The sequence below is a fragment of the Thamnophis elegans genome, chromosome 16 (genome assembly GCF_009769535.1).
Source record: "Thamnophis elegans isolate rThaEle1 chromosome 16, rThaEle1.pri, whole genome shotgun sequence".
Classification (NCBI taxonomy): domain Eukaryota; kingdom Metazoa; phylum Chordata; class Lepidosauria; order Squamata; family Colubridae; genus Thamnophis; species Thamnophis elegans.
The window spans coordinates 19,166,248-19,183,533 of record NC_045556.1 but is presented as its reverse complement, the minus strand read 5'-3'; the positions used below and the strand labels follow the sequence as shown (position 1 = coordinate 19,183,533).

The 17,286-nt window shown below is 43.2% G+C and overlaps 1 protein-coding gene across 1 annotated transcript in view; it reads right to left on the bottom strand.

The window, feature by feature from the left end:
- Positions 1 to 15,773: 15,773 nt before the first annotated feature.
- Positions 15,774 to 17,286, bottom strand: part of MCTP2 (multiple C2 and transmembrane domain containing 2) — a 158,202-nt gene continuing 156,689 nt past the window's right edge. Inside the window, exon 23 of the mRNA XM_032233653.1 lies at positions 15,774 to 16,307. Coding sequence (XP_032089544.1) covers positions 16,242 to 16,307 — 66 coding nt within the window. The 3' untranslated portion in view covers positions 15,774 to 16,241. The remainder of the gene's footprint in view (positions 16,308 to 17,286) is intronic.

Below are 17,286 nucleotides of genomic sequence, written 5' to 3'. Positions count from 1 at the left end.
GAAAGACCAAGAGGGAAGGAGAAAGTGGAGAAGGAGGAGAAAGAGAAGGTGACAGGGAAGAGGCAACAGGGAGAAAGGAGAAAAAGAAAAATGGGAAGTGGGGAATGAAGGTGGCAAGAAGAAGGATGATGGGGATGGAGGAGGAGAAGAAGGACATGTCTTTCACATTTTAAAAAAACTTTTGAAAAATTCCAAATCATTTTTTAAATAAGATTTAAATATCATGATGAGGATTTTTAAAGTGGTGGAGAGGAGGAAGCAGTTTGGCTTGGATATTTCCTATGCATCTGGAGATTTAAAAAAAAAATCCTTGGTCCAAAAAAATAATCCTTTAGTAAAGCCCTCTAGGATAAGAGTTGGGGGATCTGAGGATTCCTCCCCCCTCCCCAACTTCATAAGCAATATGTCGGGGGGGGTTGTCACAGGCAGCTTTTTGAGAACGTGTGCCAGGTGAAACCAGCCACCTCCGTCTTTGCTTGCTAACGAGGGCCGTCGCTCTTTTCGAGACAGTTGGCATGACGTTTCCTAACCATTTTCTGCAAGGATTCAGCAGCCCTTTAAATTTTAAACAGCCCATTCTCCCAGCTGTGCTAAGTGGCATACCCGGGAAGTAAAGTGGTTTTAAATTTGCTAGTACGCACGGCCCTGTGGCGTTAATGTCATTTATCAGCAGAGCAGGGGCTTCCAGCACAAAAGCTCACAGATGCGGAGTTTAATTACAAAAAATTAATTTTCAGCCGGGCGTATCACTACATACCTGACAACACAACCGCCTCTTTCCCGGTGCATGTGCTTTGCAAGTGCTGCATGACGAAAACATGAGAAACATCATGCGGTGGCTGCTCAGGAAAATACTAACTCAGCTCAATGAAATTAGAATTCAAAGGCATGAAATCAACCCGGTTCTAGGGCATAAAGTTCTATCCCATTTCACTTTTTCCAAGTTTGGACATGATCCAGAAGCCAACTCTTCTGGATCTGGATTTTTGTTCCAATAAGAAGAAGAAGAACTGGAGAAGATCATTCAATGCAAAGACCTGCAACTAGAAATAGAATGACTGTGGCAAAGGAAAGCAAAGGTAGTATCAATAGTCATAGGCGCCTTGGGTGCATGCCTTGAACATCATTGGCATTGACTAATTCACCATCAGTCAATTGCAACAGGCAGCTTTACTTAGAACAGCTTACATCCTGTGACAATTCCTTTAACACCATCAAACATCCACATCTGCTTATCCCAGGTCCTTGGAAAGGAGTGAATCAGCGTATAAAAATGCCAAATCCAGTCTGAACATCTGGCTGACCATGCTAAAAGCCCATAATAATAATAAACAACTGGAATACCACTTGAACACTATCAGCATTGACAAATTCACTATCAGTTAATTGCAAAAGGCAGCTCTACTTACATGTTGTGATGATTCCTTTAACACTATCAAACACCCACAATTGGCTATCCCTGGTCCTTGGGAAGGACTCCGGGCTCCAGAGGCCGGAAATGGGCCTGTTTTTCGACTTCTGGTAGTTCCAGTAGGCCTGTTTTTTGCCCTCACCAGGCTCCAGAGGCTTTTCACGAGCCTCCAGGAAGGTGAAAACAGCCTCCCCCGAGCTCCAGAGGCTGGAAACAGGCCTGTTTCCAGACTTCCAGGAGGGCCATTTTTCACCCTCCCAGAGCCTCCAGGCAGGCCCTGCATTTACCTGGCATGATGAACGGGCCGTGTGGAGACTCCTGGGATGGGCAGGGCTGCGTGGGTAGGGCCAGCCAGTCCTTTCAACATCTGGTTCAGGAACTGGGTGCAAAATTAATATCTGGTTCGCCCCAACCAATGCGAACCAGCTGAATCCCACCCCTGCAGGCATCCCATAAATGGGATGCATAGAATAGTCCAAGGTACACATTTTGGTGAGAGAGAGGTTTCCTGTCGATGGGCTCCAGCATGAATCCCCAAACTAGGAAGATTCTATTCCTGGTGACCGACTCAGATTGGATTCTGCGGTGAAATTACCTGTTAAGGTCATTCTATTGGCTCTCACTCCTTGTGCCACAATTCAGATGGTGAAAAGGAGGAGACTGTGTGGGTATGCGCATAGTACCTGGAAGCCTTTCCTTAAATGGAAAGTGTCTTTTCCATGGGTCAATGCAAGACAAGGAAACAGAAGTCACTTCTTCGGCCAGATTGTACTAACTGAGGGGCCCCAATGGGACCTGTTGCCTTTTGATATCTGGACAGCTGCATCCTTCTTTCAGCAAACAAGATTTTTCCATGTTTGAAGGACGATTCTTATTTAATTCTTGCAATCTGCCAAGATTCATTGAATTTATTATCTGTCTGTCTGTCTGTCTGTCTATTCATCCATCCATATCTATAGACGAACTGATGGAAATAAAAAGAAGGACTCTTTTTTCTCTCTCTTTGACAATAATAAAGGCTGAACTGCTTCTTTGGGCCTCTTGGGGGATGAAATGACTTCTGGAAAGTTCTAATAGTTGCTCTCTTTCTCCTTAGCTACACAGCCCCCCCTTTCATTGTTGACCCCAAGGAAACAAGGGAGATCCCTTATGAACTGGCTCGGGTTGCTATGGTGACAGCTCAGAAAGGATTCAAGCATCGGTTTTGAGGGGATGTACAAGAGGAGGCCAGGAATAAATCCCTCCATCCTTGTCAGGATTTCAGGGCAGCTGTAACAACATTTGAGAATCCAAGCAACTATCTGGAAAAAAAACATACTACAAACAGCAATATTGTTCACAGCTAAATGCTAGCAGATGCACATATGTGAAACATGCAAGCATGTATAGAAGTGGGTGCAAACTCTTGAGTTGAGTGCTTTGATATACAGGAGGACAGGAAATGTTAAATTTTCTGTTGTGCTCCGTTTTCTAAAATTAGTTTTCAAGCAAAAAAAGGGGGAGGGGGTTAGGGTGAATTAAGTCTGGGAAGAGAGCAAAACAAATAAGCATTGCAAACCTCTAAAGTTAATTTTCATGTATGCATTCTGGTCTGTATTAATTTATTCATTCACTTAATATCCATCCCCTATCCTCTAGGAGTTTAAGGTAGCAGACGCTGCATTCCTTTCCCCAACTTTTCTGCACAACCACCTTGCATCCAGGGGGTATCTACAAGGGGTGTGTGTCATAACGTACAAGTACAGGCATATCAGTGCCTGCTGGGAGCACCAGGTACCGTTCTGGTATGGTGCTCCAGAGGGCCCACCCGCCTGCCTTACTTCTATTTGAGCTGATTGGGATATGCGCACATGTGCACGGAGCATACGGTGCCTGCGTGACACTCCACTGAGCAGTTGGGGCATTGCGGGTGGTGGGTACGCTGCGCATGTGCTGTGTGCAGGGTGGATGCCCAGCCCTGTTGCAGCGTGCTGGTTGAAACGGGACCCGGAGCCCACCACTGGTGTATTGTGATCAAATCCCCTGTTCCTTTTGTAAATCATGCAATATTGATGGAAGTACGATCCATCGTACTTTTTAATTTATTTGTTTGTTTTGTCAAGCAAATATAAGAGAATAGATATAAGTATATACAAGATGATGAATATATGAAATGGATACGAATAAATGCAGTTGTTAGGACAGGGACGGTAGGCATGTTGGTGCGCTTATGCACGCCCCCTTTACGGACCTCTTAGGAATGGGGTGAGGTCCACGGTTGACAGTTTAAGGTTGAAGCTGTGGGGGTTGGAGGATGTAACAACGGAGCGCGGTAGTGCGTTCCAGGCATTGACCACTCTGTTGCTAAAGTCGCATTTTCTGCAATCAAGTTTGGAATGGTTTACCTTGAGTTTGCATCTATTGTGTGCTTGTGTGTTGTTGTGGTTGAAGCTGAAGTAGTCATTGACAGGTAGGACGTTGTAGTAGATAATTTTATGTACTACATTTAGGTCAGACAGAAGGCGGCATAGTTCTAAGTTGTCTAAGCCCTAAATTTCAAGCCTGGTAGCATAAGGCAGTGGTCCCCAACCCCCGGTCCGCGGACCGGTGCCGGGCCGTGGAGTACCTGGCACCGGGCCGCGCAGCGGCCGGGGGCCATGATCGCTGCAGCGGCCGGGGGCCATGATCGCTGCAGCGGCCGGGGGACATGATCGCTGCAGTGCAAAGGCTCCTGGGCCGTGCGCAAAAGCTCCTGGGCCATGCGCAAAGGCTCCAGGGAAGAGAGCCCCACGCAGGTACGCAATCAATGTGTCGTCGCGAACAACGCCCCGCCACCCCTGCGCGCGCTCAGCGGGCCACGGTAAAATTATCAAAGGCTGACTGGTCCGCGGCGATAAAAAGGTTGGGGACCACTGGCATAAGGTATTCTGTTGCGAGCAGAGGAGTGGAGGACTCTTCTCGTGAAATACCTCTGGATTCGTTCAATTTTAATGTCTGATATGCAGTGTGAGTTCCAGACAGATGAGCTGTATTCAAGAATTGGTCTAGCAAATGTTTTGTATGCTCTGGTTATCAGTACAATATTACCAGAGAAGAAGCTACGCAGAGTTAGGTTAACAACTCTTAATGGATAATCACTTAAATACAGATGGTCCTTGACTTACTACCACAATGGAACCCCAAATTTCAAATGGAAAGGAAATGCACAATTATTGTTCTGTTCTTTCACATGTGGGTTTGTGGTCTTCGCTGGACACATCTGCCAGCTTTTGCTCGCTTTTGTTTCTTGCTTTTGTTTTTCATACTGCTTGGATTCTGAAATGTTCTTTCATTGGAATGACATTATTTTCTTCCCCTTCTGAGCGTTCCACAATGGATATGGATTTATCTATCACCATGCAATTACGCCAAGCAAATCTCTAGATTTTATTTTTCATTGGTATGTTTCTTTCCTTGTAGGGAAAGTGAAGTGTAAGCGGAAACATCACAGCCTTGTCACAGACAATATTCCCCCACATTGCTCTGGCTAACCCTCGCCTTGCAGTCTCATTCTCAGACACGAAACACCATCAGTGAATGAGGAAGTCTAGTTTGAAAGAAAAGAAAGACGGAAAACAAATGTTTTAAGCCATAATCCACTTATTTCATTTTTTTTTCCAACCAATGATAGCAGCCTTTCAACGCGAGATCCAACTCAAGACTCTCTGATGACTTCACCAAATCGTTGCCACATCCCACCTTATCAGGGATATAGAAGAAAATGATGGTGATCAGAACTGTATACAGTACTAGCTTGAGATCCATGCTTTGCGATGAAACTACAGTATGTGATCGGGCAATGCAGGAGAAATCCGGTTCACTCAGGCTCCCACTGCCTTGAGTCCAGAAGCAGTTCCATAGGTGGAAGGTGTAGACATTTTAGTGAGGTACCGACATTTAGTACTGTAAGGAGCCGCAAACCGCTCCTGGGTAAAGGAGTGCCAGTTTGAACTGAGATAATGGAATGTGAAGCAACTGGCAGTTGGAACAGAGTTCTTTTCAGGTGGGGAGGGGGAGTAGAACTCCTTAGCATCAGAGTGTGTTAATTACTGTATAAGAAATACTAATGAGCAGAGGGTCATTCTGAAAAATCCTTTTTTAGCAAGCACCTAGAAGCCAAGAGGAATATATGTGCAAAATTTCAAGTTTGTAGGCTTTACAGTTCTGGAGATTTCGTGATACTTGGCTTTTATATAGAGAGATTTCAAATTGCAGGAGAAAAGATTTTCATATGCTATATTTAAACAGAATTTCTAACAATAACAGAGTTGGAAGGGACCTTGGAGGTCTTCTAGTCCAACCCCCCTGCTCAAGCAGGAGACCCTATATTATTTGGGACTGTCTTCCTTAAAATCTCTGGTGATGGAGCACCCACACCCTCTGGAGGCAAGCCATTCCACATTCTGTAGCTTCTACCTAACCTTCCTAAAACATTTGCCCTCCATTGATGGTGAACCTACGGCATGCGAACTGTCACCCCAGCTCAGCTCCACTGTGCATGTGCCACCCCGCCACCTCACGCCCCAATTTTGCTCCCAGGAGGCTCCAGGGAAGCCTGGTAGGCCAAAAACAGGGTACGGGGGTCGTGTGCGCATGCGTGGAGCAGGGGGCACAGGGGGTAACATGCACATGCGCAGTGGGAAGGGGGTGTCGAGCATGGATTGCATTATGGATGCGGGCACGCGACAACAAAAAGGTTAGACATTACTGTTCTACCTTGTTCCACCTATTCCATCAAATTCCTTTTAAGGAAGAAAAGAGTTTTAAAATATTTTTCTTAAAGTGTCCCAAAGGTGCCTTTTCCAAAAGGCAACGGGACTTTTTTTTTTTAATAAAAAAATGAAGAAGCTTCTTGGATGAAGTTTCAAAGGGGAAAAAAATACCAAGGAAGTCCAGCTGCCTTTTGGAAAAAGCACTTTTGGGACAACTGTGACCCGGAGGATTGAGAATCTCCATAGATTTTTCTCAAAGAGGTAAAGAATATAGTAGACAACAGAGAATTAAAACTCTATGTTTGCAAATTTTGAGACTTGCTCCAGGTGATAATTGTTAATGGGATAGGAAGGTAAAATTAAGGTAAAGGTTCCCCTCGCACATATGTGCTAGTCATTTCCAACTCTAGGGGGCGGAGCTCATCTCTGTTTCAAACCTCTCCGAAGACATCTCCATGATCATGTGGCCGGCATTACTAAATGCCGAAGGCTCACGGAACGCTGTTACCTTCCCACCAAAGGTGGTCCCTATTTTTCTACTTGCATTTTTACATGCTTTCAAAATGCTAGGTTGGCAGAAGCTGGGATGGGAGCTCACTCTGTTACATGGCTCTAGGGATTTGAACTGCCGAACTGCCAACCTTTCTGATCGACAAGCTCAGCGTCTTAGCCACTGAGCCACCATGTCCCATTTAGTAAATTGGTAAATCCCTAAATGGAAAACAATGTTCTTTATTATATTTGAAGTCCATTACATTTGCATGACAATTCAGTCCATTCTAATATTTATCTCAGCACTGTTCTGTATTTTGGCTTGGCACTAAGAGCAGAGGTAGCCCTTATCCATGGAAGTAATATACATTCTGTAGAAGTGGTGGGTTTCAAATTTTTTTAGAACCTCTTCTGTAGGTGTGGCCTGCTTTGTGGGAGTGGCTTGTCAGCCATGTGACCGGGTGGGAGTGGCTTCTGGCCATGAGACCGGGTGGACATGGCCAACTTGTAAAATGTGGTAAAATGTTGGTTGCTTAGCAACCAAAATGTTGGCTCAGGAACTCTGGCATTTGAAGCACGCAAGTCTTAAAGCTGTCAAGTTCAAGACCCTTGCACCCCTAACCCTTTAGAAAAAACCCAGGTGTGTTCAAACTTGACAGCTTTAAGGCTTGTGGACTTCAACTTCCAGAATTCCTCCTCTCGCTCTTCGTCTTGATGGTGTGCGGACGGGCGGGGGGAGGAAGCTGGAACCGGTTCTAAACGGCACTGTAGATTTGTGGAACCTCTTCTGTAGAAGAGGTTAGAACTGGCAGGAACCCACCGCTGTTCTGTAGCCTTTGATCCATGATCCCTTGGCAGAGAAAAATTGAAAGATCAAGTATAAAGTGACTTTAGTTCTTCGTTCATCATCAGATACGATAGGAATTCAACCACCAACCAGAGATCTTTCTGAGCTGACTAAGGGGAAAACTTTGATTTCCAGTTTGCCTCCGTGTGTACAGCTTCACTAAAAACCCATTAGATTTTTTTTTATTCTCCTCAATCTCTAAAACCTCATTGGTTTGCAGTCTCTATAGCCCCAGAGGCCTTTGTCAAAGATAATTTAAAATTCCTGTAAAAGCAGTCCCCGTGTTCTGCCTTTTGAATGTGGAAATAACCAGCGCCTAGCAGATCTCCACAGAGAAAAGAAAAAGTGTCAGAACTTGGCTAGCAAATAAATGTTACGGCGTGAAACTCAGGAGAAATTCAACTCCTCCTTTGTAAAGGTCCTACCTGGGTAACTTGAAGGGGAGAATTGGTGACAGACACATTAAAACACCATTAGACTGTGAAATGGAACATAGTGTGAAAATAGATTTAACCTTCACAGCCTATTGATCTCTACCCTGTGCAGTGCCTAACTTCTTGGACAACTGTTTTATAATAGGGGTTTTACTCATTTTCCCATTGCTGTTCTTGACTTCCTCAGAGGAGTATGTCCATTCTAAAAGATCCTGACAGCTAAAGCTAGAAAAAAGGGAGGGGCGGGGAGCATTAAGAAGAAGAAACAAGAGCGTTAACATATGTTTGTGTGTGTGTGTGTGTTCTCCCTTCCAGTTGGAAAGCTGAAACTGGGGATCGTCCTTGTCCAAAGCAAACAAACAGCTGAGATGGAATTGATGGGGTGCCAAGCATTTCCACTCTGTTTCCTTCATTCCTTACAAAGCAAATATTTTCGTCATGACTTTCCTACACCTGTTCCAGCTAAACCAAGGTAAGAACGAATCCAGAGTTCGACTGAATTTCCAATTAAATTGATTGCCAGAAAGGCATTAAGAGTTGTTAACCTAATTTTGCAAAGCTTCTTCTCCGGTAACATTGTACTGCAAACTAGGGCATAAAAAGCCTTTGCCAGACCAATTCTCGAATACAGCTCATCTGCCTGGAATCCACACTGTATATCAGACGTTAATACAATTAATACAATTGAACTACTCAAAACTTTTGCTACCAGTTCTCCAGAACTGGTGAGAACCTGCTGAATACCACCTCTAGCGCCGTGGGTCTCTGGCATCCCATTTAGGGCCTTTTTTTTAAGCCAAAGTGCATGTGCGGAAGCCTAAGTGCATGCATGGATGTTTGCGAACATGCTCACATTTGCGAACTGGTAGGGAAGGTAAGGGAATACCACGGCCTGTGACAAACTAAACCTACAATCAAAATTCAAATCATCAGGGGAACACATCCACACGTACTGAAACACTCCCTTTCAAATTTTATCCACATTCAAAAGTCTTCTCTGTTCGAAGTCATTTCTAAATCCACTTCCCTTGGATGAAATGGAAGAAGAAACAAAAGGGGACAACCTTACAGGAGGATGTGTCTGCTTCAGCCACCGATCCTATTTAGCTCTAACGGTTGATTAGAGCAAAGCTCACTTTTGAACAGGATTAAAGCCAGTGAGCAAAGGAAATGGAATAGAAAGGAGGATGCTGTGAAGATTAGCTCGGGAAATCCGGATTTCTAACATTTGTCACTTTCAAGAGACCAAAACAGTGCTCACTATTCTTGCATGCCATTTGATCCCTGCCTTTCCTCGTCACCATTACGCCCTGCAAGAAAATGCCCATTATAAAGGGTTTTCATTGGCCAAAAAATAGCCACTGACAATTAAAGAGAGGCGCTTTTTCCCCCTTTGGAAATAGATAAACAATTAAAAATGTATTGGAAATGGAACGAGGGGGAGGAGACAGAGAGAGACAGAGAAATAATTCCTAATTAATTCTGGTGCCCTGCTCAACCTCAGTCTATTTGTAATCCTACAGGGAACATCTTTATTGATCTGGGGGACAGTGCTGCGGATTCTTGCTGCTTATCTCAGCATAAAAATAGGCCCTCATGATGAGCAGTGATTTAATTACATGACAATCACTGTTAACAATGCATGGCGAATACCCAAACATATGCAGAGTAAGACTGGCAATGATAAATGCGAGAAGGTGGTGTTGACTTTCAGTAAAGTCATCCATTGCCAGGAATGGGAGAAGGCTGAAATTCTACATTTCTAAGGCCTTCTTTGCTGAATGTGGGCTTTAACAGATTAACAGAGTTGAAAGGGACCTTATAGGTCCTCTAGAACAACACCTCTCCCCCCTCCAAGCAGGAGACCCTACACCATTTCTGACAAATGGCAGTCCAATCTCTTCTTGAAAGTCTCAAATGATGAAGCTCCCACACCTTCCAAAGGCAACTTTGGTTCCATTGGTTGATTGTTCTCACTGTCAGAAAGTTCCTTCTTATTTCCAGGTTGAATCTCTCCTTGGTCACTTTCCATCCATTATTCCTAGTCTGGCATTTGGGTGCTTTGGAAAATAGCTTGACCCCCTCCTCTCTGTGGCAGCCCCTCAAGTATTGGAACACTGTTAGCATGTTTCCCCTGGTCCTTCGCTTCAGTTAGCCATGCCCAGTTCCTGCAACCGTACATAGTATGTTTAACTTCCAGTCCCCTAATCATCTTGGTTGCTCTTCTCTGCACTCTTTCTAGAGTCTCAACATCTTTTTTATAGTGTGGTTACCAAAATTGGATGCCGTACTCTAGATGTGGTCTTACTAGGGCTTTATAGAGCGGTATTAGTACCTCCCTTGATCTTGATTGTATCCCTCTGTTAATGCAATTTAGGATTGCATTTGCTTTTTTGGCGGCCTCTGCACACTGCTCACTCATATTTAGCTGGTTGTCCACCTGACTCCAAGATTCCACTCAAAGTCACTTCTCTTAAGTCTGGTCTCACTCAGTTTGTATGTGTGCTTTTGGTTTTTCTTGCCTAAGTATAGGACTTTACTTTTCTCTACATTGAATTTCATTTTGTTGGATAGGATTTTGATCTTTAGGATCACCTTGGCCCTCTGAGAAAGGTCATGGAACAGAGGAATAGATGGGTTGATAGACTGTGAGCTTGGGTAGGAGAGCAAGAAAGAGCTGCTTGTCTAGAGAGAGTCTCCATCATCCAGGTCATAGTTGTCCCAAAGGTGTTTTTCTAAAAGGCAACTGGATTTTCTTGGGTTTTTTTTTTCGTTGAAAATGTTTTGCTTCAGTTCAAAACTGAAGAAGCTTCTTGGATGAGGGAAGAGAAGCAAAATGTTTTCGAAGAAAAAAATCACAGGGAAGTCTTTTTGGAAAAGCACCTTTGGAACATTATCACACTAGTTTCTAATAGAGATCAATATTTCTAAACCATCTCCTTGTCCTGTATGTTCAGGATCTAACAATGATCTTGAGAACTTTCATGTCTGTTATCTTGTAGCACATGCAGATGTGGCACTTTCCAAAGAATGAATAAACGAAGTTATGAAATTCTGGAGCCGATGGGGTTTCATGTAGCAACCTCAACATTGACATATCTTCTTGGAAAACTTGTGGTTGTTTTCCGAACATCTCCTTAGTTCTCCTTAGAGCATCTGAAGAACTGAAGAAGCTTCTTGGATGAGAAGCAAAATGTTTGTCCAAGATTTAATTCTCTTTTTACCTGTGTTCATGAATGTAAGAGAGAATGCTTCAAAATTTCAAAACTGTGCACGAAACAGAGGAACTGTCTACTCCCTCTTAAAGATTACCAAAGGGTCAAAGGAAGCTTCCTTTAAATGGATCTATGTGCTTAAAATCACACAACTCAACCACACAGGAAAATGAATTGAATCTTTTGAGAGAGGGGGGGGGGCAAAGAAAGTGCTTTCCAGGAAGATTGAGGCTGTCCCTGGATGGGTGGGTATCATGTGAGCAAACCAAAACAGCTTGTTGCAGCTGTTGCTCTCCTGTCCACAAAATCTTATTAACCTGAGTGTAAATCAAATCAGAGAGAGGAGACCTGGCTAAGAGGGAAAGAATGACCAGAAAGCGGAGGAGAGGAAAGTCTAATATGAAAAACAGATCCAAGGCGAAGAGAAGACTACAGTGAAAGAATGAGCTCAAGTCAGAAGGGAGAAGCCATCTCTTAGTTCAACCGGAAAAAGATCTGGCTTTTCCATCTTCCCAGTATGAGCACCTCTGAAGATTCAGGAGAGAGGTTTTGCCCAACCTCACCTTCCACCCCTTCCCACTTTTGAGCACCGAAGTGTCTCTCCTTTCCTGAAAACAAATTCTTTCATGATTGCACACCAGTGATTCTTTGCCTGCTTCTCACTACTGATGCAGCTTTAAATTGACTTTTGAGGCACAACGCACAAAACTCACTTTTAAAGCAAGTCCATTCCCATTCAGACAACAACATTGCTCCTCTAAATTCACCTTTAAGGCATCAGAGAGCTCATCCATGACCTAATCATTCTGTCTTTAGTCAAAATTGTTGTTGTTAGTTGTGAAGTCATGTCCGACCCATTGCAACCCCATGGACAAAGTTCCTCTAGGCCTTCCTGTCCTCTACCATCCTCTGGAGTCCATTTAAGCTCACGCCTACTGCTTCAGGGACTCCATCCAGGCACCTCATTCTCTGCCGTCCCCTTCTTCTTTTGCCCTCAATCGTTCCCAGCATTAGGCTCTTCTCCAGGGAGTCCTTCCTTCTCATTAGGTGGCCAAAGTCTTTGAGTTTCCTCTTCAGGATCTGGCTTTCTAAAGGGCAGTCAGGGTTGATCTCCTCTAGGACTGACCAGTTGGATTGCAGTCCAAGGGACTCGTAGGAGTCTTCTCCAGCACCAGAGTTCAAAGGCCTCCATTCTTTGACACTCAGCCTTTCTTATGATCCAACCTTCACAGCCATACATTGCAACTGGGAAAACTATAGCCTTGACTATACGCAATTTTGTTGTGATGTCTCTGCTTTTTAGTACGCTGCCTAGAGTTGCCGTAGCTTTCCTCCCCAGGAGCAAGCATCTTTTAATTTCTTGGCTGCAGTCCCCATCTGTGGTGATCTTGGAGCCCAGGAAAATAAAATCTGTCACTACCTCCACTTCTTCCCCATCTATTTGCCAGGAATTGAGAGGGCCAGATGCCATGATCTTAGTTTTCTTAATGTTGAGTTTCAACCCAACTTTTGCACTCTCCTTCTTCACCCACATCAAGAGGCTCTTTAGTTCCTCTTCACTTTCTGCCATTGAGTCAAAATTAGGGGATTGTAAAACTGGACTATGTATAAAGATCATCTCACGGAACTGTGTAAATTGCTACCCCTTTCCCTTCTGCAAAATTGGAGTATGTATGTATGTATGCATGACTGTATGTATGTACGTACGTGTGTCCTCACAATCCCTTACAATCACAATTGAGCCCAACATTTCCATCGCTAAGCAAGAGAGTTGTTAAGTGAGTTTCCCCCTATCTGTGACCTGTCTTGCCACACTTGTTAAGTGAATCACTGCGATTGATCAGTCAATGACTAATGAAACTGACTTCCTATTGACTTTGCTCAGAAGATCACCAAAAGTGATCACATCCCTCTGGGACATGCAATCATCATGAATACATACCAGTTGCCAAGCCTCTGAAGTTGGTCACATGACCAGAGATGCTGCAGCGGTTGTGTGAAAAATAGTCATAAGACACTTTTTTCTGTGCTGTTGTAACTTTGAGTGGTGACTAAAGAAATGGTTGTGAGTCAAGGATTACCTTTATGTGTGACAGGAACTATCTGCCTAAGAGCTAATGTTCAAATGGAGGTTTTCACCATTTGGTGCCTTCCAGTTTTCACTGGTACCTTCTAATATCTTTGGCTACAATCCCTGTAATTACCAGCCATGCTAGAACCAAGGAAGCAAAAATCTAAGCACCCCCTGAGTGCACATTGATGTCCAGATATGTGTCAACAGAATAGATGAAACAGCAGCATTTGGAAATCTTGTCACATCTTTGAAAAGGTTGTCTTCAGAAACTACAATTCATAAATACTTCTTCTAAAGTTTCTTCTTCTAGAGCAGTGGTTCTCAATCTGTGGGTCGGGAACCCTTTGGGGGTCGAGTGACCCTTTCACAGGGGTCGCCTAAGACCATTGGAAAACACATACTTATTTTTGAAAAAATATGGAAAACGTAAAATAATCTTATGGTTGGGGGTCACCTCAACATGAGGAACTGTATTAAAGGGGTGCAGCATTAGGAAGGTTGAGACCCACTGTTCTAGAGTATATTGGTATATCAAAAATTAAAGGTTACCCCTAATGCTACTAACTAAAAAAACCCCATCAGATAATACTTATTCTTCCATTAGCTTACTGTACATATTGTCAGGCCTGCAGTCATATTCCTTTTAGGATCTTTGGCCTGCCACACTCTCTATATTATTTTACTATGCTGTTTCATTAGTGGGGAAATTGGGAGGGGGAATAGTAAGGAGTAGAATGTTGTTGTCAAAATAAAAAATTCCTTTCTAGAAGCTCAAGGTCATTCTTTGTCTCCGCACCTCTGCACCTGACCGGAACTGGATGTGTGGAAATGCCAGCATGGCAGAGGAAGATTGGACCATGGGATGGACTTGTGGGTGTGGGGACAAGATCATGAACTTTCAACTGGGTGGAAAACCCAGGAAGCTTTCAGATTCGGGTTTCCCACAGATGTACCAACATGTCTCTCTTATTAAATTGGAACTTTTATTAATGCCATGAGCAACTCTGCCTGACCAAAGGCTAGAAATAATGGCAGTTTGTCAGTCAACAATATGGTTGGGAATCACTACTCAACATTCATTTATAATGTTATTGTTGTTCAGTCGCTAAGTTGTGTCCAACTCTTCGTGACAACATGGATTGTAGCATGCCAGCCCCTCTGTCCCACCTCTCGGCCAGAATTTGCCCAAATTCATGGCCATTGTGTTGATGACACTATCTAACCATCTCATCCTCTTTCTCCTTTAGCCTTCCATCTTTCCCAACTTCAGGGTCTTTTCCAAGGAATCCTCTCTTCTCATTTGGTGGCCAAATATCTGATCTTTAACTTCAGGATTTGTCCTTCCAAAAAACAGTCAGGGTTGATTTCCTTTAGGATTGATCGACTGGATCTTCGTGCAGTCAAATGGATCCTCAAGTGTCTTCTCCAAAATTTCAAAAATGTTCTCTAACATCATTTATACTTAAACATTAGTTCGAAGAGCCTGAGACTCAAAGTAGTGGATTCCACAAGCAGTTTCTTTGTCCCTTCTGGATATTCTAGCTTTTTAGACGTTTGCCTTAAATGGCACAAGGCAGATTAGATCTTAATAACCACTGTGCTTGCTCTAAACTCATGTAAACAACACAGCAAACTCAACCTGGATTGCACAATTTAAATACAACAGCTTCTTTTAAAAATACATAAAAACAAAGGTGCCGTTGTACTTTTGCCACATGCTTTTCACCTGTCTATATAGTTATAAAAGTATTTTATATATGCATGATCAACATATTATTGGATTGCACTGAGAAGACAAAGACTCCAACAAGATGGAGCTCTAGAAGGACATCAAAACTGAGCAACAGCGGAAATCCGTGGCAGATTCAAATGACACAATATAGTTAAATGATGGCTTGAAGGAAGTCTATTGCCAGCAATAGTCTCCTTCTACGTACAATCACTCTGGCAGAAACTGTGGGAGAGGGAAGGAGGGAAGGGAGGGAGGAAGGAGAGAGAAGGGAGGGAGGGAGAGAAGGAAGGAAGGAGGGAAAGGAAGAGGGAGGGAGAGAAGGAAGGGAGGGAGGGAGGAAGGAAGGAAGGAGAGAAGGGAGGAAGGAAGGGAGGGAGGGAAAGGGAGGGAGGGGAAAGAGTTTTGAGAATTTTTAAACTGAGCAGTGTTTTAAAACAGAAAACGGGTTTCAAAGACTTATTAATCTACAGTTCAGAATCATCTCAGTACAGTCATTGTCCAAGCCATGAAACCATTTCTATCTTGATGTGTTTCTCTTAGGTAGAAAAAACCCAGAATGCAAAAAATAAAAAAAAATAAAAAGCAATCATCACTTTTCGCCTTGAAAGCATTCCCACTGTTTAAGAGCAAATCTTAAGAGCAAATCTTAAGAATGGTGGAGGGAAAGAAATCCTTCCCATGATAGAAAAATAAAATAAAGTTTTCCATATGATTTTTGATTCCGGGTTCTTCATGCTGGGAAATTCTACTTAAGCTATGAAAAGTTCTACTTCTTTTCTTCCAGTGTTCAACTGGTATGCGAAGCAAAAACAGTTTGTTTGGGATTTTTTATTTTTAAAAAAAGAGGCACTTTTCTATTTTAGAAAGCCAACCTGGTTTTGACTCTGCAACCCACGATGAGAGTCACTTTGGCTTTTGTAGTTTTTTAAATTGTTATGTCAGGCAAAAGTGGGAAGTTAAAAATGGCTTTTCCATCGTACGGAATAAAAGAAAATAAAAGGAAACATCTCATCTGGCTTTGCTTCTCCAATCTGCGCTCAACACACGCCATGCTGGATTTGAACAGTGCTTTTTTTTCTTTTTCTGGTCTTCCAGGGAGAAATCATCAGGCAGGTCAAGCTTCCTACGGATGACTTTGATTTTTGTGTGGGTTTTTTTGAAGTCCAAATATGACTTCCAGACAAGCCTGGATGGAGTGAACGCAGCACTGATCGGATCTGCAAGGCAGGGGGAGGCGTGCAGAGAGGCAGCCCGTGTGCGCAGCGTTCCCGGAAGGGGCACCTTGCATTCCAAGGTTTATATCCTACTAGGCACTCCTTTTCTTCCTAATGGGACTGGAGTTGCTGTATGGTTTCAATTCAGCCTGTTGCACCTGTAAAAACAAACAAAGACGCCACGTTGGAGTAAGGTAAGCCCAGCTCGCTCCGCCGTGTGTTAATGGCTCCCCAGAGAGGAATCAAAGAAAAACCTAAGGAAGGTTCAATGATTCACATTCAATGTGAATCATTTTCTAAACACAGGAACATGGGGGGATTAATTGCAGGGAGCTTTGGAAGAGTCACGGATCGTTTCTAGAACACCGAAATATTAAAAACAGGCGGGGAATAGAAAAGCTTTTCACTCAATTGGGACATTTTGCATAAAATATCTTTTCTTTCTCTTTTTTGGAGTTCTCTTTCTGGATTTAAAGGAACCAGGTTTCCCTCCTAGACACTCAAAGGTGCTTTTTTTCTTTAAAAGGCAACTGGACAGTTTTTTTTTCAGGAGGAGGAGGAGGAGGAGGAGGAGAAAGAAGAAGAAGAAGAAGAAGGAGAAGAAGAAGAAGAGGAAGAGGAAGAGGAAGAGGAAGAAGAAGAAGAAGAAGAAGAAGAAGAAGAAGAAGAAGTAGTAGTAGTAGTAGTAGTAGTAGTAGTAGTAGTAGTAGTAGTAGTTGTTGTTGTTGTAGTAGTAGTAGTAGCTGTAGTTTTGCTTCTCACCCAAGAAGCTTCATTGGTTCTGGTGGTGGAGAACTGATGAAGATTCTTGGATGAGAAGTGAAACTTTTTCTTCTTTCTCAAGGACAAAATAGCCAAGTTGCCTTTGAGACAACTGTGGCCTGGATGATTGAGAATTCCCACAGGCATCCTGCTAGACCCTGTTTCTTGAAGTTCAGGAAGATGTCAAGATGCCTAGGTTTGTAAATCAGACACCAGATATACAAAGTTTGTTAAAACTTAGGAAAAACCCTTTGATTTAAACTCTTTTTCCCCCTTCAATCAACTGACTTAAAGTTGGAATCAAGCAGGTTCTGTTATATGTTCCATGACACTTTAAATCTATTTGACCCAAACTAATGCATTCATCTTTATGTA